Below are 22,600 nucleotides of genomic sequence, written 5' to 3'. Positions count from 1 at the left end.
GTCTCTGTCAGGAGAGAGAAGGCCTGATGGCTCAGAGACCATTTGTTATTCGAGAGAAGTTCTCTGCTCAGATAGTCGGCCAACATGTTTTGCGCTGCCGGGACATACACTGCCCTCAGGTCTGTCAGATGTATTTGTGTCCAATCCAAGATGGGGCAAACTTCCTCCATTAGTGTGCGGCTGCTGGTACCTCCTTGCTTCTGGACATAAGCCACCGCAACTCTGTCGTCCATCCGAATCAGCACGCTCTTCCCATTCAGGAATGGTGCAAATGCTGTGAGAGCCTGAGAGGCTGCTCTGAGCTCCAGTATTTTTGATACCACACCGTGTGCTTGAAACTGCCATTGACCTTGAGCTGCTTGATCTCAGTAATGAGCTCCCCATCCCTCCTGACTGACTACTTCCAGCTCTGGAGGGACTATAGGTCCGTGCCATCTGTGGATGGAAATTGTCTGAAGCATTGATGCTCCATCCCACTGCATCAGAAAAGAGTTTTGTAGCACTCTCATGTGTCGTTGAGACCATTGAATCATGGTCAGAGTCGCAGACATGGATCCTAGAATGCTCATACAGACTTTGGCTGACAAATGTCTCGCTGACATTAATCTCTGCATCTTCTGAATTAGAGGCATCGCTTTCTCTTGAGGGAGCTGTACCTTGTTCAGTTTGATATTCAGTTCTGCCCCTTTGATTGAGAAACGCAGAAATCTTTGAAAAGTAGGATGCATCAGGATGTGTAGATAAGCGTGTGACAAATCTATGGATAGCATTCAATCTTTTAAGTTCACTACTATCAGTATGGACTGGAGGCTTTCCATCTTGAAGGCTTCTATTTTGATTTTATTGTTGAGGTTCTTTAAATCCAATACTGGTCGTAAATCTCCTGTTTTCTTTTTTACTAGAAATAAGGGGGAATAGAATCCTCTTCCCTTTTGACATGCTGGGACTTCCTAGATAGCTCCCTTTTGTTTCAGCTCCATTACATACTTTAGTAGCATTCTTCTCTTGTCTGAGGAAGATGGAATTCTGGTTGGCTGAAAGTGGTTTCTGGGTAGTCTGCCTATGAACTTCCACCTGTGACCGAACTTGATTGTGGAAAGAGTCCACGAATCTTCGATGTGATCCGTCCACACTTGTATAAACCTCTTGAGTCTGGCGACCACCTGTACAGGATGGGTGGGCCTCAAAAGGACTTCTGCTGTTCTCCGGACGGGGTGGTCTTGGGTTTCTGAATTCTCAAAAAAGATGACTGTGTATTCCTCCAGTTTCTTTTAAATTCTCTTCCTGGTCTATAGGACTTTGCCTCCCTGTACCTTTCTGGAAGGTTGGGTCTATAAGAAGGACCTTTTTGAGTTTTTGGTCTTCTTTCGGAAGAAATCAAACCTGACTTACCTCCTGTTACTTTAGAAATGGACAATTTGAGACCAAAGAGATTAGTCCCATCATATGGAATCTTGCACCAGTTTGTCTTTGATACGGTGTCGGCTACCCAAGGCTTTAGCCATAAGGCCCTTCTTGCCATCACATCGCTCGGGCCAAGGACCTGATGATGTCCACTGAGGCCTCTGCTACAAAATCACCTGCCAACTTGAGAGGGGTAATTATCTTCTCCTGGTCTGCTCCTTCCTGGAATGATTTTTATATATTAGTGGCCCATCGGAAGATGGCTCTGCCCACCGCTGCCGTGGTGATTGCTGGCCTCCAGGCGCCCCCCCCCGCTGTGGAATATGCTTTTTTGAATTCTAGTTCAATCTTACAGTTTAACACATCCTGCAAGGAAACTGCATCCTCGATTGGCAGGGTGACATGTCTGGCAAGACGCATTAAAGAAGCATCAATGACTGGAGCGTTAATGAAGGGGTACACCCTAGGTTCTTTTAAGGGGTACATTTTCGCTAGCCTGTTAGGCTAGACCTTTTATCAGATCTCTCCCATTCGTCTTTAATAAGTTCTTCTAGTTCTTCAATGAAAGGAAAGTATTCTGGCTCTTTCTTTAAATTTGGGAAGTATTTTTGAATCTTCAGGGGAGCTTCTTTAGCTTCCTCCCAACCTTTAGCCGCTTTGACTGATTTTGCAAAGGGTTCGGGGGACTAAGATAAAGTCAAATCCAAGATAAAGTCAAATCCGGCTGACACCTCCGGATCTTCAGTCTTGGAAGGGGATTCTGGCTCTAAGGTATGAAGGGGATCTGCCGATGATGTGCTTGGAGTTGGCCTGTCTGATACAGGTGCTGTTGTCTCCATTATGGATTCCCGTACTGACTCCCTGATGAGCTCAGTAACCTCTCTGGCATCTGATTCCTTTTCCTTTGTAACTTCATTGAAGCATGTGCGGCAGGCCAATTTATCTGGCAAGGCTGAAGCGTCGCACACCCAGCAAGCATTTGCTGCAGGGCAGGTGTGGTGACTGTCATCCGATTGTGATGCGATGAGGGTGACCTCCTATGGTGTGATCAGCTATTACGAGAGGGGCTATGGCGTAAGCAGCTATGGCATGAGTGTCAATGATGGGATGAGGATCTTGATTGGCTCCTTCGGGATCTTCTGCTTGAGGCATGGCTTGACCGGTCCTTACGCCTGGAGTTTAAACATCTTGACCTGGTAGGGCTGCCAGAAATTGCAGCATTAGTGGATGTGCTCTCTTTTTTTTCTCTCTTCAATACTTACCAAAAAAATGCGGACAGCCTCTTACCTTGTTTGCTGATGGTGGTCTGCGCGGTCAGTGGTCTCCATGAGCGGTGGTAGAGGAGAAGGCAGCCTGGAATAGTATGAAGGAAAAGATAAGCAATAGGCAACCCTGGAGGTAGTGACATATACAGAGAGAGATCTATAATGGGGACTTACTTGTAGAGAGAAATCCAGCCTCCTGTGCAGTGCAGCGACCAGAAAGCACTGACAGAAGATGCTGGCTTTTTAAAACTGCCGCTGCCGTCGCGGCGGAAGTGATGCTTGCACGCATGCGCAGAAGCGGTACAGTGCCCGGAGGACAACAAGGCTCAGAAAGCCTAGAAGACAGCAAAAAGAAAAAAAAAGGATACAGCACTCGTGCAGGAAGGAAGGTAGGAGACCACTGCAAAAATTGAAGCTTCCTTAAAGCTTGCTAATTGCCAGATATTTATTTCAGATGCCCCTGAGACCACCAGATCGGGGTTCCCTCTATAGAAGCTCCTTTAGAGACTGTATAGGAGGGACTTCCAAACAGGAGAGGCTTGAACTTGCTGGGGCGAGTGCAGTAAGAGGCCTGCGATGTCCATCCAATCTTGTCAGGTGAGGATAAAAGAGAATTAAGCGGGGTGTCTCTCTTTCAATTTTGATAGTTAACCAATCCTGTCAGGTTGTGGAGGCGGAGTCACAACTCAGTGTGTGCTGCCATGAATGTGTCAGGAAAGTGTTATCTGGAGTTCAGCTTTAAATTGTTAGTCACTTATGAAAAGTCTAAATCCACTAGTCCATCCTAAGCTAGCCATACACTAATAGATTTTTTTTCAGTTCAGCCTGTAAACTGAACAAAATATGAACAGATACTTCCATCTTTTCTTTACAGCGCAGATGGACACATTTTTCCCATTGCCTGTTGCAGCCTTTTTTAACTGGGATGCGCTGGCACTCTGAGGTGGCTTCAGGCTTCTTCAGGGGGTGCTTGGCAAAATGCCTAAAAATTACCCAAAAATTCTGCTGGTGGCTCAAGCCTGCCTTTTAGTTACACAAAGTCACACGTTTTCATTGTGCACCATTACAACTTTCTAGCCACTGGCGTTCAAACAAACAATGGTGTCATTGATTGATAAGGAGGACGTCAGGCCACTACGCATGCTTGTTTGCCCCTCTGTCAGCACTGGGTTCATATTCTCTAAACAAGGGAGAGAACCACTTGGATTTACGTTGTCACCTTTTTAGTTTTTCCACAGTTGTTCACCGCTGCTTCTTCACTATTGACCATCACCGTCAACATCAGCTCACTGCTCACTTGGCATCTAGTATCCACATACCCAATCTTGGCTTAACAGTCACGTTCTTTCAGATGTTTCCCTCACTTTCCTTGTCCTTTCCCCCTCCCCTTCACATTTTCAGCTCATGGTTCACCCATTTCATATACTTTAATTTATCCAGACTCCAGCCCTTCAAATAGCTAGTCTCCCCCGGTCGCCGGCGGGAGACCCCTATTGGTGACGCTATGTGCCTTGCGCACATTGGGATTTGGGTAAGAGGTCCGTTATCTGTCCCTATATAATAATTATAACTGTATATTATCTCATTCATATATCTTTTGAAACAATGTCTTTTTTCTGGATGTGATTAAATGCACTGTTTTTGATTGTGTATTGATTAAATCACAGATATTTTCCTGATGAAGCAGCTGAGTCTGCGAAACTAGTGGAAACACAGTCCTTGACCAACTATCCCATTGTGATTTCTCCCCATCAGGGGAGTATTATCTTGGTGATAAATATATAGACCGTCACCTATTTTTAATTGATTGTTGTCAATTTTGTGATATATTTTGTATCAATAAAGCTTTGTATTCCCTTTTACACGATTGTTTATATATGTGAATTTACCTCAGTGTACTGTACCGTTATATCCACTTTCCCCCTAGCTTTTTGGTGAGTACCTGGCTGGGAACCAGGCTCCCAACCCCTTTATTTCAAAAGAATCTTTGGATGATGGTACAATTTTTACTTGACTTTATCTTGTCATTAACAATTGTTTTTGAGGCCATCCATAATAAAGGGAGAGAACCAGTGCAATACTAGTCAGTACCAGCTTGCAAAGGTGTATTGGAAGAATAAATCACGTTGGGTGACCTACAGTGCCTTGAAAAAGTATTCACACCCCTTAAAATTTTCCACATTTTGTCATGTTGCAACCAAAAACGTAAATGTATTTTATTGGGATTTTATGTGATACACCAAAACAAAGTGGCACATATTTGTAAAGTGGAAGGAAAATGATAAATGGTTTTCAAAATTTTGTCTCTACCAGCTTTGGACATATAGAGAGTGAAACTTTTGCCCATTCTTTTTTGCAAAATTGCCAAGCTCTGTGAGATTGGATGGAGAGCGTCTGTGAACAGCAATTTTCAAGTCTTGCCACAGATTCTCAGTTGGATTTAGGTCTGGACTTTGACAGGGCCATTCTAAAACATGAAAATTCTTTGATCTAAACCATTCCACTGTAGCTCTGGCTGTATGTTTAGGGTTGTTGTTCTGCTGGAAGGTGAACCTCCATCCCAGTCTCAAGTCTTTTGCAGACTCTAACAGGTTTTCTTCTAAGATTGCCCTGTATTTAGCTCCATCCATCTTCCCATCAACTTTGAGCATCTTTCCTGTTCCTGATGCAGAAAAGCATCCCAACAACATGATGCTGCCACCACCATGTTTCATGGTGGGGATGGTGTGTTCAGGGTGATGTGCAGTGTAAGTTTTCTGCCACATATGCTTTCCGCCACAAATTGCTTTTAGGCCAAAAAGTTTAATTTTGGTCTCATCTGACCATCGCACCTTCTTCCACATGTTTGCTGTGTCCCCCACATGGCTTCTTGCAAACTGCAAATGGGACTTCTTATGGCTTTCTTCTTACCACTCTTCCATAAAGTTGTCCTGTGGACAGATTCTCCCACCTGAGCTGTGGATCTCTGCAGCTCCTCCAGAGTTGCCATGGGCCTCTTGACTGCTTCTCTGATTAATGCTCTCCTTGCCCAGCCTGTCAGTTTAGGTGGACGGCCATGTCTTGGTAGGTTTGCAGCCATGCCAAACTCTTTCAAGTCATGGATGATGGATTGAACAGTGCTCCGTGAGATATTTAAAGGTTGGGATTTTTTTTATAACCTAATAGACGAGAAGACACTTATGGGAGAGAAGAAAAATTGCTGCACACCCCGAATAGTGGCAAACAAATGGGAAATTTCCCCAAATGAGGTTTTCTAGGCAGCAGGGGTTGAAAAAAGTAATGGTAGAGGTGATTCATATATTAATGTACCTTTAATGATAAAAACCATAGCACAATGATATCGACAATTAAAACATGAACTCTGGTACAGAAAATTAAAAGAGTCATCAATCAATACATGTGGTGTAGACACAATGTAGTACACAACATTATAAATCAGCAAATGCTAGTGAGTACATAAATTGTGACGCGTTTCGACCCTTCGGGGGTCATTTTCAGAGGATAGGTTTTCTGTGAAAGAATTGCGATAGTAATTCAAATATCTGTTAGAGGGACATTTTGCTTGTATTAATGAACTTCTATGTTGTATAATTACCAATCACATTGTATAGGAGTGGGTTTCTTGACTAGAGATCCTCTAGAGAGTCCTCACATGATCCCACAAGGAGTCCTCCAGCCAACCAACATCTCCAAAAAGGGGCGTCCCATCCGTCCATGCGCGGCTTACAAGGAGTCACATGGGTAGGAGAAATTCCCCACTTGTGGGAGGCATGCAGGGAGGGGAAAGAATCATCACATGTAGTAAGTCAGCAGGAGACATTAATGTAGAATACGTTGTATTGATTAATGACTCTTTTAACTTTCTGTACCAGAGTTCATGTTTTAATTGTCAATGTCATTGTGCTATGGGTTTTATCATTAAAGGTACATTAATATATGAATCACCTCTACCATTACTTTTTTTCAACCCCTGCTGCCTAGAAAACCCCATTGGGGAAATTTCCCATTTTTTTTTATTCTTTTATAACCTAACCCTGCTTTAAACTTCTCCACAACTTTATCCCTGAACTGTCTGGTGTGTTCCTTGGCCTTCGTGAGCTGTTTGTTCACTAAGGTTCTTTAACAAACCTCTGAGGCCTTCACAGAACAGCTGTATTTATACTGAGATTACATTACACACAGGTGGACTCAATTTACTAATTAGGTGACTTCTAAAGGCAATTGGTTCCACTAGATTTTAGTTAGGGGTATCAGAGTAAAGGGGGCTGAATACAAATGTACCCTACACTTTTTAGATATTTATTTGTAAAAAATGTTGAAAACCATTTATCATTTTCCTTCCACTTCACAATTAAGTGCCACTTTGTGTTGATCTATCACATAAAATCCCAATAAAATACATTTACGTTTTTGGTTGTAACCTGACAAAATGTGGAACATTTCAAGGGGTATGAATATTTTTCCAAGGCACTGTACATGCGTGATATTACTACGTTATGCAAAACTATTAGTTTTGTTTTTTACATTTTAGAATGGGGTGTCTTGAGATTGTGCATCATTTTAAAAGGTGCCTTGACTGAAAAAAAGGTTGAGAAACCCTGGTTTATTGTATCTGATTGGATGAAGCTGCTGTTTGGGCAACAATCCTTCAGTTTTTCAATTGAGGGATGTTGGGCAGGGTGGCGGACCCACCCACTTAGAGAATTTCAGCCAGTTTATCAGGAACTGCCTGATATTTGTACATTGTATGAGCAGCTCAACACTAACCTCTCCAGAAAGTGCTGCTGTTCAAGGGTGTCTCTGTTTCTCCTCCTGAGTCCTAAGACAAGACGTGTGATTGGTTGGATCACCAGGTGAAAATAAGGGAAAGATAAAGGAAAGAAAAACTAAAAAAAAAAAACGATTGTAGCCATGACATCTAAGACTTGGTAAACTGCAATATATTACATTTTTGTTGTAGGTTTAGATACACTTGAAGAATGGCTGGAATTAAGACATCAAGTGGAGAATATATAGATTCCTCTTGGGAGCTGAAGGTCCATATTGGGGAACTAGGAGAAAATGCTGAGCCAGTGACGCTTCGTGTGACTGGGGAAACACACATTGGAGGCGTCATGTTACAAGTGGTGGAAAAAACAGGTAATGAACAACATTTTTACATTTTCAAATTTATTTTTACCACTGTTATCTGAAAATAGGATATATCCTTTAAATGTTCTTTGTAAAGTAATCAGCTCATCCCAGGCCTGCTATGTGGTGGTGTACTTCCTCCTATTCCTGTCAGTGTCTGACAGTTTAGGCACCAAAATAACATAGAAAACAAAAGAGGAAGCTATTTTTTTATTTTTTATTTTTTTTGCACAAAGGCAGAGAATACAGCAGAAGCTGAGTAGAGAGCGGACAGTATGACTCCATACAAGAAACTATTATCAGGCAAGCCATGGCATGGAGGTCATTTTCTTTAGAGCAATAATCTGTAAACATACTTATACCTGGTTGTATAGGACAATCCTTTTATTGTATACTGTCACTAAAAATGTTTTCATAAAGTATAACTTTAATTAAAAAAAGGGTCAGAGTTAATATAATACAATTTAAATGTTTGCCCCTTTTATTATCTTGTAATTCAATATGATTCTACAGTAGACTTAACGTAACAGTTATCTACTGGTACCTATTACTCCAGTTTCTCAGTTAATTATACCAACATGATCCGATAGAAAATCTAAAAAGTAATGAGAATTTTGCAGATCACAGTTGGAAGAAAAGGTACAGAATTCATTAACACGTGTCTTTTAATGCCACCTTGATGTGTTTTGGAACAATTTTTGCAGATTTTTTTGCCACTTTCAAGGTATGATTTAAAACACACAGAAGAATGCACAAAGTCACATAAAATGGACCTCAATTTGTCAAACTATGCATGAGAATGCATGTGTTTAACATGCATGACACTCTTACCCCTAAAGCAGACGGTCAGGCACTATAGCTAGCCTTTGTGTTCTTCACCTATAACAGCCCCCTTTCCCATAAGGCAAGCCGGCCTATCGGTACTCGGTTGCCCCAAGGTCTTATACACAATTTTGTAGTGCCTGGCTACCACACTGGAGGAGTTATAAACTGAGTACAGCAAACAGGTGCTTGTGGTTGGCAGACAGGCAGAGTGGTTAGTGACATTCTGGGTTCAGGGCAAGCTTAGATCTGAAAGCAGTCAATATCCAATCCAAGGTCATCATCAAGGGAATCCAAACTAGCAGGCACAGAAACAGGGCAGACAAATGGAGAGCTTGAAGCATACGTTAAACACTTTCACAAGCTTGAGACTGCAGTCTTGGCTAGCTTAAATCAGGTTTGGTCTCCACCCAGAGACTGGCTACATCAATCACCTTGCAGGTGGACAGACAGGGAGAATGTGTCACAGCTAAAACCAGGATGCTGGATTGAGACCAGCAGCTATCAAGAAGCAGGAGCCCTACATACCCCTAACTATGCAATATTATGTTCGGAGCATTTATTCTCTATCATGCCACACAAAAGACTTAAGTTGCCTTGAAAAAGTTTAATTTTCTGTTTTTTCGTCAACACAAAATCATGCAAGGTTCTTTTGGTTTTGCTCAAATTATGATAAACCTTTTCCCAAAGCTCCTTTTTGCCCTCAATACTTAAACATACACAGTATATAAACATAAATAAAGGAAATACAATTTAAAAAGCTAGTCTTTTAAGTCTTTAGTCTTCTTTAAAAAAGTCATGTAAACACCCCTTGCAATCAAAGAAATCACTCTATGTTGTGTTTTTTTTTTTAAACTGTGTTTTATTAATATTTGTAACACAAGGGATACATTAGGAACATAATACATAGAATGTTCAGTATAAATGTACCAGTCTATTATCAGCCGCATTTTTGACAATACCACAAGTCAATTATATTTTGCAGATTATTGTAATAGGTTCATCTTTACCTAATTCCTGAACTATCAGGAATATTTAACAGTTCTAAACTAAACAAACTTAGACAGCTAAGCACTTGCATATGTAATGCTGTACATTAGGAGCTTGGAGATATAATTCTCATATCTCAGGTACCGCATAAAGGCAGGGTTTCTGAGCCTCATTATAGCCCAATAAATTCACTACATTGCCCACATTTCATAATTCCAACTAACGTATCAGGGAGTTCACAGGTATCAGAGTACAGCCCACTGGCCCCATATTTTCTCAAATTTTACTAGAACATCCCCTTGCTTCATATGTTAGGTTTTAAGTTGGTAATACCTGATTAATCAATTCCTGGCGTAAAATAATAAGAAGCATAGGAATTGTTTATGATATGAGCTTAACTCCACATCCTCGAGTACCGCTAATATACACCATTTTGGACTGCAAACATTGGGTAGATTAAAATGAGTAGCAATAAAGTGGGTTACTTGTGACCAGAATGGTCGTATGGTTTTGCAGTTCCAGAGCATGTGAAGTAAATCACCCGTCTCCCTATGACATTTGTGACATATTGGACTGTTCTTTTTATGCATTCGGAAGAGTCTTAATGGAGTATAATAAATTCTTTGAAAGATACGTAGCTGTATCATCCTGTCCCTAGCAGAGATTGTGGTGACAAAATACGCATTAAAAAGCTCTTCCCAGTTTTCGTCAGAGAGATCTGGGATGTCTACTATCCACTGGTTTTTCAGAGTTTGTAATCTGATGGATTTATGTTGCCCTAAAATCTTATAATATGAGGAGATTGGACCTGTGTGTTCTGTTTGTAGTAGCGCCTTTTCTAAGGTAGAGTTTTGAAAGTATATGCCCCTAAGTTCCAACTGGGTCAGGGCCACATGTTTTAATTGAAGATATCTAAAAATCCATGTATTAGGAACCCTGAGTTCCTGCTGTAATACTGGAAAAGTCTTAAATTGGCCTTGGTCATATAGTTGATGTATATATTTTAACCCCTTTGATGCTCAAAGGCAGGCGTCAATGAGATCATGAAAATTAGGAAATGTAGGGTTAAACCATATAGGGTGATTAGGGAAGATGGGGTCTGGGTCATTGGGAAACCAACATAGACAGTGTCCGTATATTTTAAGAGAGACTTTTGAAATCTCTGTACCCTCTACAACCTGAACCATTTTCTGATATATTAAGTTATTTAGAGCTTCATAGGAGGAAAGCAATGCTGCCTCTGCCGCTGTAGCGACATTATGTAACTGTGGAAAAAAGCCACCAGTGTATATAGACCAGTTGTGATGCATAGTATTATAGTCTTATACTTGGCAGAGCGAGTCTGCCCTGAGACATAGGTAATTGCAATGTTGCCATACACTGGACTATTTGCCAAAATATATAGGAGTTTGGGCAAAAACACCATTTTAAATAAGTTAACTCTACCCATTACCATCAATGGCAGGTTAGCACAGCACATTTTGCTTTTAAAGGATGCTATGCACGGCAAGAGGTTGTTAGTAATATAGGTAGAGATTGGTAATTGCACTGCAACTCCCAAATAAGGAAGTGACTTGTAACGGGCAGGGGAGATCAAATGGGAGGGTGGGATCCACAGAGATCGTGACATGGGGATTGGAAAGGTAAAGTAACATATCATCTGCATATAGCGATATTCATTCTTTTAATGAACTGATCCACATACCTTGCAGATCTAGGGAAGACCGGAGAAGTCTGGCCAGGGGTTCTATAGCAAGCGTAATAACAATGGGAAAAGTGGGCACCCTTGTCTGGTGTCCCTATGAATAGTGAAGGATTTAGAAACTAGGAGACTGAAGATTAGTAAATAATCTGCGTATATTGTTATACATAGATCTCCCAGGAATAAATCCAGTTTGATCTGTGTTTATTAGTGTTGTAATCACCAAATTTATGTGGAAAGCTAGGATTTTAGATGTAATCTTGAGATCCGTGTTGATCAGGGAAATTGGTTTATAGGATTCGCCATAACGGTGTCTTTATTAGGTTTAGGAATGAATACGATTAGGGCCTCGTGCATAGATGGGGGGAGACTTTTCTGTTTAAAGATAGTGGAATAGACTAACTAACCATTAAATTATGCCCCCATACCCTAGACTAGCAATCCCCTCTGAATGAGGCTCGCTGTCTCTCCACCTCCCCCTACATACCCCTTCTATCCCCCCACCCCTCCCTAACCTTATCTAGCTTCCTCCTTCTCTATCGCTTCTCCCTCTCTTATCTACGTCTGTATTTGGCTGTATATAGCCATACCATGAAATCACTTCTAGCTCCTCTATATGAGCCCTGATATCATCCAAGGGATCTGAAAGTACACCAATACCATTGTACTGATAATATCCAATGTTCAGTTTAGATACATTGATTTCCTCTCTGGTCTCTGGTCACAGCAGGTTCCCACAGGGGAGCCCAGACCGACTGAAATTACACTTGTACGAATGTTAGTACTATGCTTGCAACTTTACCTCAATGACTCATTCTCAGATTTCTATATAAAAGACATAGAATGCATTATGGTGTCCTTTTATGAAAGTGCGGAAAAATACCGCTTTTCAGTTCTCAGGCATTCTCAGAGGAGATCGCTCTCCTCTGAGTGCCTGTTTATGAAAGTGTGTAGATCGCTTCTCATGTTGAGTTGAGGAGCGATCTACAAACGCTGGGAACTCCTGAGAATGGCTCCTCTCATTGTAATCTCGTGTGATATAGCGGGATTACAGTATGAGGAACCATAAAATACAAAAGTTTAACACAAATCAGCACACATTATTCCCCAACATATTGATAAAATAATAAAGTTAAATTCCCCCTACACAATATACATTAACCTAATTATAAAAAAAACATTGTTTTTATCAATATTTAAAGATCATACATGTCCCTATTTAAATGTGAATGGTGTATAGTAAATGAATGTAATGCACATATGTAATGCAGCTATACACCATTCATATAAATGCAAAATACATTTATAATCATTAAAAAAAATCATTTTAATAAAGTATACAAGTATAAATATTTATTAATAAATTAAAATAAAATATATTTCATAATTGATAAACATAAAAATTGATAAACTGGTGCAATGCGAGAACACTGCGAATCCACTGCGGGTTCCCGCATCGCACCGACTCGCATGTCAGTTAACACTGTCGTATGCGAATCGCTGGGGAATGTCAATACATTGTTAACGACACCCCCAGTTCAGCTTGCATATCGCACTGCGAACTGACAGTCCGGACATGAATCGGATCGCATATGTGTGAACACACATGCGATCCGATTCTGGTCCAAACAGAAAAAAGGGTCCTGTGCGTGTTTGCACCGAATGCGGTGCGATATCAGCCATACTATCTGTACAGCTGATATCGCACCGCACAGACATCGCATGTAATGTGAATGGCAGTGTGCTGCGAATAACATGCGATGCCTGTGCGATGTCCGGCATCGCACAAGTGTGAACTGGGCCTAAAAGTTAACAACACCCCCAAATCAGTTCGCATATCGCAGTGCGATCTGCAAACTCGAACAGTAATCGAATCACATGGGTGTGAACACCCATGCGATCCGATTCTGCTGTGGACTAAAAAAAGGGTCCTATAAGAGTTTGGTCCGAGGGCAATGCAAATTTAGCAATACTATCTGTATGGCTGAAATCGCATCGCACAGAGATCGGATGTGATTTTGCACTGCAGTGCGGTGCGAATCACATCCGATCTCAGACACCGCAGCAGTGGGAACTGGCCCTAAATCATATTGCATTTGCACCAAAATGGTACAGGACCCTTTATTTGGTCCGCACTGGAATCGGATCGCATGGGTGTGAACACCCATGCGATCCAATTCCTGCACCATTACATAGTTCGCACTGCGATCTGTGAAATGTTCTGGGGGTGTCATTAACTTTACATTGACACCCGCAGTGGTGCGCAGATGTCAATGTAGGTGCGATGTGAAAACCCACACAGGAATCGTGCTGGTTCACGCATCGCACAAGTGTGAACCCAGCCAGAGACGTGAACATCTAAAAAATATATATCTATATCTATATCTATATATGTATATATATATATATATATATATATATATATATATATATATATATATATATATATATATGTATGTATATATATATATATATATATATATATATACAGTATATATATACACTATAAATTCCTATCCTGCTGGTTTTGGGGTGTGTAATGGTGGGGAAGGTGTGCTCTGACTGTTTGGTGAAAGAAAGAAGTCAAAAGACTTCTTGCTTTCTCCAGAATATCAGCCAGTTTCATGCTTCTCACTCTGATTCTCCACTTCTGAAATGGAGAGTCAGAAAGTGAGAATTCTGTCACAGATCGCCAGTGAGGTGCCGAGATCGCACCTTCATAAACTGGCCGTTTCTGTGAAGTCAGTTACAAATTCTCACTGTGCTGAGATAATCAGCGGAGAACATGTTCTCCGCTGATTATCTCAGTTTCATAAACTGGTAATGAGCTGAGATCAGCGGTGAGACTCTGGATCGCCGCTGATCTCAGTTTCATAAAAGGACACCTATATTTGTTGTACAATCCGAATTTGTCAGACCAGAACGCCTTTTGTCGGGCATCTGGTCCTGTTCTTGTTTACTCTGTTTAAACTTGTATTGAAAACAATAACAACTTATAGAACCTAAAGATAGTGGAATAAAGTGTATGTAGTCTTGGGACCAGGACATCTCTATGCGTCAGATACCACTCAATGGGGAGCCCATCCGGCCCTGGAGTTTTATGTTAAGCAAAGGTTTTAAGGGCATGCTATATCTCCTCAATGGAAATTGGCGCTGCCAGGGATAATTGTTGTTCAATTGATAATGTAGGGAAGGTTATAGAGTCTACGTATTCATAAAGCTCTGGGGGAGTATAATGAGCTTGGGTTTCATAAAGGTCTGAGTAAAATTGTAAAAAGACATCCATAATTTTATAATGTGAGGAGTGGAGAGTGGCCGAGCTATCATAAATGCTAGAGATAGTGATGGATCGGGTATAGGTTTAGCTAAGAAGGCAAGGAGCTTCCCATTTTTGTCCCCGGTGTCAAAAACTCTCTGCTGTTGATACAGTAGACGTTTTTGAGTCTTTGTCACTAGAGCCATCTCATAAGCTCTTCAGGCATCCTGCAATAATTGGTAACGAAATGGGGAGGGCCCCATTCACACCTGAGCGTTTTGTAGCTTGAAGCTATAAAATGCTGGAGTGGAAAAAATCAATTATTCTCTATAGAGATGGTTCACATCTCCACTCCAAAACGCCTGAAGCCAGAAGCTCCAAAACGCCTGAAGCTCAAACAAGTTCTGGAACTCTTTTTTTTTTTTTTTTAGGCAGATTTGGACGTTTTTCTTCTTTTTACATTGGTGACCTTTTGACCCGTACAAAATCATGGCAAAAAATGCAGCTAAATCGCAGTAAACTCGTGCAACTTTCTGCCTGAAAACACTACGCTCAGGTGTGAATGGGGCCTTAAGGTCTGAAACTCCTTTCATATAGGCCCCTCTTAGTACTGCCTTAAAAGCATCCCATGTAATCAGTGCCGACTCTTCCTGGGCATTCTCCAACCAAATTTAAAAAAAGATGGATACCGCGCATAGGTAAGGCTGGGCTGCTGCCTCCCCCAGGGGCTCCACTAGTGAAGCACCATAAAATACATGTATATGTACAGGGGTGAGTTGCGCTGCCTATCACCTGGAGAGTGACCTCCAGTGATGACTAACAGTTTGAAAAATGCAAGTGCTAATTGGACCACTATGTGGTGTATGCTGGGATCAGATGTGTATAATAATACGTGGCACTCCATATCCCCTGGAGAAAAACCTCCAAAGATGGCAATTGGCTAACCCCGTGAGGTTACTAGTTAAACACAAGAGTGTTGTGTACTAGATTAGAATCACCCTGATGGGCTTATACACCAGGTGCAAAACTGCAAAGACGTGCCTATGTGAAAATATTTAGTGGGTCCTTATATATACTTCAGAAAGTAACTGTATATAAACACTATATATACAGTTACTTTCTGAAGCGTTCAGCTTTGAGAAGGAAGAGCTGAGCCCAGCCCTGACAGTACCCCCTCCTTAATGACTCCTCCCCCTCGGAGGACCACCAGGCTTGAGGGGAAAACATCTATGGAAATCACGGAGGAGGACAGTGGCATGTACGTCCGAGGATGAGACCCAAGAGCGTTCCTCCGGACTGTACCCTTTCCAATGCACCAGGTACTGTATGCGCCCACGGAACCTATGGGAGTCAACAATGGACTGTACTTCATACTCCTCATGGTTCTCAACCTGTACAGGGTGAGAACGAGGCACCGAGGTCGTAAAGCGGTTGCAGACCAAAGGTTTTAATAAGGAGACATGAAATACATTTGAGATACGCATATTAGAAGGAAGGTCTAATGCGTAAGCCACTGGGTTAATCCTGCAAAGAATACGGAAAGGCCCAATAAACTGAGGTGCGAACTTCAGAGAGGCAACACGAAGTCAGAGGTTGCGAGATGACAGCGAGACCCTGTCCCCAACCTGGTAGAAAGGCGCAGGCAAGCGTCTGTAGTCATCATGGAGTCTGTACCTATCATTAGCATGTTGCAAAGCCTCTTGGACTTGTGCCCAAGTGGAACAAAGACCACAGAGATGCTCCTCCAACGCAGGAATACTCTGCAGAACAAATGAGTCAGGCAACATGGAAGGTTGGAAACCATAGTTCGCCATGAACGGGGACAATCGGGAAGCAGAATTCAAGGCACTATTGTGAGCAAATTCTGCCCGCAGAAAGAGGTCTGACCAGTTGTTATGATGGTCAGAAATATAGCGACGTAGGAATTGCCCCAAGGACTGATTGGCTCGACTGCGGGTGATACGCAGAGGAGAAAGCAAGCTGAATTCCCAACTGTGCACAAAAGGCTCGCCAGAACCAGACATAAACTGACTACCCCTGTCCGAGACAATCACCTTGGGTAGCCCATGTAAGCGAAAGCAAAAATGGAAGCCAGTTCCTTACAAGCGGGCAACTTCTTAAGTAGAATACAATGAGACATTTTCGAGAACCAGTCAACCACCATAAGGATAACTGTGTTGCCCTGGGAGTTGGGTAACTCCACAATGAAATCCATAGACAGGTGGGTCCAGGGCCTCTCTCCATTGGGTATGGGTTGTAGGAGGCCCACTGGAAGGTGTCGTGGAGTCTTACTTTGAGCACACACGGAACAGACAGCGACGAAGTCGGTTACATCAGCACGTAGACTAGGCCACCAGAATTGTTGGGAAATAGCCCAAAAGAGTTAATTCATTTTGGGTGGCCAGCAGCCTTGGGAGAATGGTAAGTCTGGAGCACGGCAGTACGGAGACTACCTGGGACAAAGCAGCGGTCACAAGGTTTCTCAGGAGGAGCATGGACCTCAGCAGCAAGAATTTTGTCACCCAAAAAAGAAGTGAGACTGGTGCAAACCGTAGCCAGAATACGATCAGGAGGAATCACAGGAACCGGAACCAACTCCATCTTGGAAGTGGAGGAAAATTGTTGCGACAAAGCGTCAGCCCTTACATTCTTAGTACCAGGTAAGAATGAGACAATGTAATTGAAACTAGACAAGAAAAGAGCCCATTGCGCCCTTCTGAGAGAGAGGCGTTTAGTCTCAGACAAGAATGTGAGATTCTTATGGTCAGTAAGAATGAGAACCGGCACAGTGGTACCTTTGAGGAGATGTTTCCATTCTTTCAGGGCTAAAATGATTGCTAACAGCTCTCTGTCACCAATCTCATAATTGCACTCCGCAGGTGATCATTTCTTGGAAAAGTAGCCACAAGGATGCATAGTACCCTCAGAGGTAGGACGTTTAGACAGAAGGGCACCAACAGTCTCAGAAGCATCAACCTCAAGGATAAAAGGTAACGTAGGATCAGGATGTGCCAACATAGGAGCAGAAACAAAGGCATCCTTGAGACTCTGAAAGGCCTTAATGGACTCCGGAGACCAACTCTGTAGGTTACAGTCCTTTCTGGTCATATCAGTCAGGGGCTTGACCAGAGACGAGAAGTTACTAATAAACTTCCGATAATAGTTGGCAAAGCCAAGAAAACGATGCAGAGGACACACGGGTCAGAGCCACTGTAGGACTGCTGAAAGTTTCTCTGTGTCCATCGAAAAACCAGCAGTGGAAATGACATAACCCAGGAATTTAACCTGTTAACGATGGAATTCGCACTTCTCCAATTTACAATAGAGATTGTTCTCTCTTAGTTTGTGAAGCACATGACAGACATCTTTGTGGTGGCTCTCCAGGGACTTGGAAAATATGAAGATATCATTGAGATAAACCACCACACATAACTGCAACAAATCTCAGAAGACATCGTTAATAAATCCCTGGGAAACTTCCAGGGCGTTACATAGGCCAAAAGGTATTACGAGGTACTCATAATGGCCTGTTCTGGTATTAAACGTAGTTTTCCACTTGTCGCCCTCCTTAATCCTCGCGAGATTGTATGCCCCTCTCAAATCAAGCTTTGTGCAAAACCGTTGCTCCCTTGAGGCGGTAAAATAACTCCATAATCAATGGAATCGGATAGGCACTCTTAATCGTGAAACGATTGAGACCCCTATAATCAATACAAGGTCTCAGTTCACCACTCTTCTTCTTCACAAAGAAGAAACCAGCACCAGCAGGTGACAAGGATTTACGGATGAAACCTCGAGAGAGTGCATCTGCAACATACTCCTCTATGGCCCTATCCTCCAAGACCGACAAAGGGTAAACCCGGCCACAAGGGGGTATGGCACCAGGTTGAAGGTCAATTGCGCAATCATACGACCTGTGTGGGGGCAAACTACCGGCTTGATCTTTGTCAAAGACATCGATAAAATTGCGGTACTTCCGGCATAGAGGAGAGTAAAGAGGTTCACAGGACCTTGGCTACCTTCTGGACGCATGTCTTACTGCATTGTGGTGACCAGGAGAGAACCTCAGCACGGAGCCAATCAAAAGAGGGGTTGTGCCTCTGTAACCAAGGATAACAAATAACCAGCGGAAACTTAGGTGAGGAAATAACTTGGAAATGGATTATCTCATGGTGAAGAGCCCCTACGACCATGGACAAAGGAACAGTCTCATGAGTCACATGGGCAGGCTGTAGAGATCTCCTGTCAAGAGCCTCAATGGCAGGTGGAGTGTCACGCAGCTGCAGCAGAATCGAGTGCTTCGATACAAAGGCAGCATCAATGAACAGGCCTGCAGCCCCAGAGTCGATTAGAGCCTGTATCTCGATGGGCAACTCAGCCCAAGAGAAGGTAACCAAAACCAACAAGTAAAGAGGCGCCTCTGGGTGCAGACCTTTTTATAGATTTAAAATGCTTTAATAAGATATATAGAGATAAACTCACATTGTGGTGATAAAAACAAGCATGATAGTAAGAGTCATGGATGGCGCTCCCAGTCCTGTGCCTGTGAACAGTCTCTGTGGTGGATGTAGTGACAGCTCTTCCTGGTTGTAATGAGCCGGCTTCAGACAATGGAGGAGCGGCCTCAGAACGAGGCTTGAGACACACGAGACAGCTGGCTGCAGGGGGATGACATCATCAGTAGTGAACGCGTTTCCTGGGCAAGCGCGCTTGGGTGGTAAGCAAGCTGCGCCCCTTTCTCTTACCACCCAAGCGCGCTTGCCCAGGAAACGCGTCCACTACTGATGACGTCATCCCCCTGCAACCAGCTGTCTCGTGTGTCTCAAGCCTCGTTCTGAGGCTGCTCCTCCATTGTCTGAAGCCGGCTCATTACAACCAGGAAGAGCTGTCACTACATCCACCACAGAGACTGTTCACAGGCACAGGACTGGGAGCGCCATCCATGACTCTTACTATCATGCTTGTTTTTATCACCACAATGTGAGTTTATCTCTATATATCTTATTAAAGCATTTTAAATCTATAAAAACGTCTGCACCCAGAGGCGCCTCTTTACTTGTTGTATTTCAGCCTCAGGACCATGGTTTCATTCCTACTATAATGGCAGCCCTGCTTGCTTCTCTGGGCGTTTTTTTCCCCTCATCCTGATCACAACAATATATGGACTATTGGCCTATTGAATGGATTGCCATTGTTCACATTTTTTATTTAGTTTTTTGACTGTCCTTTGATTGCTGTATTGTATAGCTTTATTGTATAGATTTGATTATGTGGGAGCTCTAGGTGATTGCGCCTAGACTTGTTATTTTAACCAAAACCAGGAGCTTATCCTTCTGGATAACTGGGGACGAAACAATTCTTAAGGTCTGTCTGTGACAGGACCTCAAGGTTCAGGTGTTCCCTGGACGGGTAGGACAAGACTTCAAAAAGTGACCTGCCTGGCCACAATAAAGGCACAATCTCTCCCTCCTCCTAAGGATTCTCTCATCCGCAGAGAGACGCCTGAAGCCAGAGTGCATGGGTTCATCTTCACAGACTGACTCAGTACCAGGAGGCATGGGAGGTGAGGGAGGCAAGGGTGGGACTTCAAAGTTCGGAGACAAAGTCTTGAGTCAATGAGTCAAATTTCGGAGACATTGAGTCTGGAGTCAATGAGGATGGCAAACGTGATCAACTTCTCCAGCTCAGTGGGTATATCTCGGGCTGCTATCTCATCCTTGATGGTATCTGAGAGACCATAAGAAAAAAGCAGCCACAAGGGCCTCATTGTTCGAAGCAACCTCTGCTGCCAGAGTACGGAATTCAATGGCGTAATCGGCAACTGTTCTCATGCTCTGTTTGATGGACATGAGGCACTTGGCAGCAGAAGCAAAGCGTGTGGGAACGTCAAATACCCTTTTAAAAGAAGCCACAAACTCTGGGTAACTTAAGACAACAGGTTTTTGCATCTCCCTTAGAGGGTTTGCCCAGACCAAGGCTCTCTCACCCAAATGCCTGCACAGAGACTGGAGCAGCAGCAGGGATGGCCTGCAACATGCAACACAGGTTGTACCGGAGCAGCCACAGTGGGAGATTCCAGGTGAGCTGTGCGACTCAGGAGCGTTTGTAACGCCATGGCAAACTGATCCATGCGGTGATCCTGCTCATTCAATCTGGAAAAAATATTACCAACAAGTGGATTGACTACATCTTCTGAATTCATGGTTTTCGCCTACTGTCAGAAACCATGAATCAGACTGAGACAGAAGTACAGTTAAATCACACTGGTTTATTAATAATAATAATAATAAAAAGGTAAACAGAGTAAACGTAGTCAAAACATAGCCAGAGTTCAGGAACCGGAACGGATATTCAGACAAGCCAAAACGTCTGGGAGCCAGAGATGAGCGTAGTAGAACAGCAAGCAGGATCTGGAGCCAGAAGGAATGTCAGCCAAGCAAATCTTTAACAGGAACACAGGAGAGCGTCACTAGAGATGTGACCAAGGCGAAGGCAGAGATCATCTGGGCTGGACGGCTTAAGTAGGCAGGACTGACAAGCAGGATATCATCAACAGGTGAGTCACTGTGGAGAGAAAGGAGCTGGCAATTAGCCGACACCTGAGCGGCCAGCTTTGAGAAGGAAGGGCTAAGCCCAGGCCTGACAGGATCTCCCCATGGGCTGTGGGAGTGATCAGTCATCGGGTGGTTTAGACCCCGTCGGGCCGCTTCTGACCATCGTTGCGGGCTTAGGACAAAACTGGAGGTGTACCCGATCCTGAAATGTGGGTGGAAAGGTAGGATAGCGTCCGGATGCCTGTCAGGATCTCTCTGTGCCGGAGGAGCTTGGATGCCTCGCTGCTTACATGTCCGCCGCCGGCACTCTATATTGTGTTTAACAGAAATCTGTGAGGTACATTAGCAGTGGCGGCTGGTGCTAAACTTTTGGGGGGCAAACACACCCCCCCAGGTCCACACTCAGCCCTTCAGGTTCCCCCCGCACTCACCCCTCCACGGTCCCACCGCACTCAGCCCCTCCGCGGCTTCTCCTCCCGGCCAACCCGATCCTATCATGATTGGCTGGGAGGAGAAGCCAGAAGACAATAGTGAATATTGATTCGCTAGTGTCACAAGTGGGTGGGTTCGGAAGCAGCCCATCTTTTTTCAAGCCAGTTAGAGCCTCAGGCTCTAATCATGTGGGTTGAAAAAAAAAAAACTCATAGAAACCTATTAGTCCAGCGCCCCGCATGCATCCCCGCATGCATACTAGGGGGGGTGGCTCCACACTATGGCCTGCATTTTATGAATGACCTGAGCAGATAACAATACTCATTATTAATTATCCCCTTAAAGTAATTACAAAGGTAAAGTTCACACCAGGCTCTTTTATTTTGGCAGCTGGCAGCCCAGTAGTGTTGTGGCTTTGTTTACAAGTCTTTCTCCAAGCCAGCTATAGCTATGCAAACATGAGGAAGCTGCCCCTTGATCCATCTATGAGTTTGTTTATGGACAGTCCACTGAAATCTATGTAGCTACTGTACCCTACTTGTAGACATATTGTAAACAAAATCAGAACGTAGGTCCACAAACTATTAAATAAAAATGTTTCATGTGAGGTCTCCATTTTTAAATACACCAAGTGGTCTATTTATAAATGTTTGCATCCAAGATTCACACAACTTTCATACATATTTTGCATTTTTCCAGTTCAAACCAGTTCGAAAACGTGCTGGGGGAAAATTGTGCGAATCTGGTATGTGAACCATTCTTAAACACAGATCAAAATTTGGCTACTTCAGTAGGGACCAGCTGAACTTAATTTTGTGTATGACCCTCCTTTTCAAACAGAAGTGGATCGACTTTTGTTGAATGGGACTTCTGGAAACCTTTAATTCGATCAGCCACTGTAGCCAATTGGCTGCAGCGTTGATCAGTGTATCAGAATAAAATAGCACAGCTGGTAGGATTCCTCCATCCACCCAACTTGTGTGGATGCGGAATCCATATAGCTGAATAGAAAAAACTATACTTGTATACCCAGCTTAAGTGTTAC

General features: G+C 43.1%; 1 protein-coding gene across 1 annotated transcript in view; it reads left to right on the top strand.

Annotated features, from left to right (window-relative positions):
- The window catches only part of FERMT3 (FERM domain containing kindlin 3), a 95,509-nt gene that overhangs the window by 45,082 nt on the left and 27,827 nt on the right, over positions 1 to 22,600 (top strand). The window contains exon 2 of the mRNA XM_073605373.1: positions 7,630 to 7,808. Within this exon, the coding sequence (XP_073461474.1) occupies positions 7,649 to 7,808 (160 nt within the window). The 5' untranslated portion in view covers positions 7,630 to 7,648. The remainder of the gene's footprint in view (positions 1 to 7,629; positions 7,809 to 22,600) is intronic.

This window comes from Aquarana catesbeiana, linkage group LG11 (genome assembly GCF_042186555.1).
Source record: "Aquarana catesbeiana isolate 2022-GZ linkage group LG11, ASM4218655v1, whole genome shotgun sequence".
Taxonomy (NCBI): Eukaryota; Metazoa; Chordata; class Amphibia; order Anura; family Ranidae; genus Aquarana; species Aquarana catesbeiana.
This window is presented reverse-complemented; position numbering and strand designations above follow the sequence as displayed.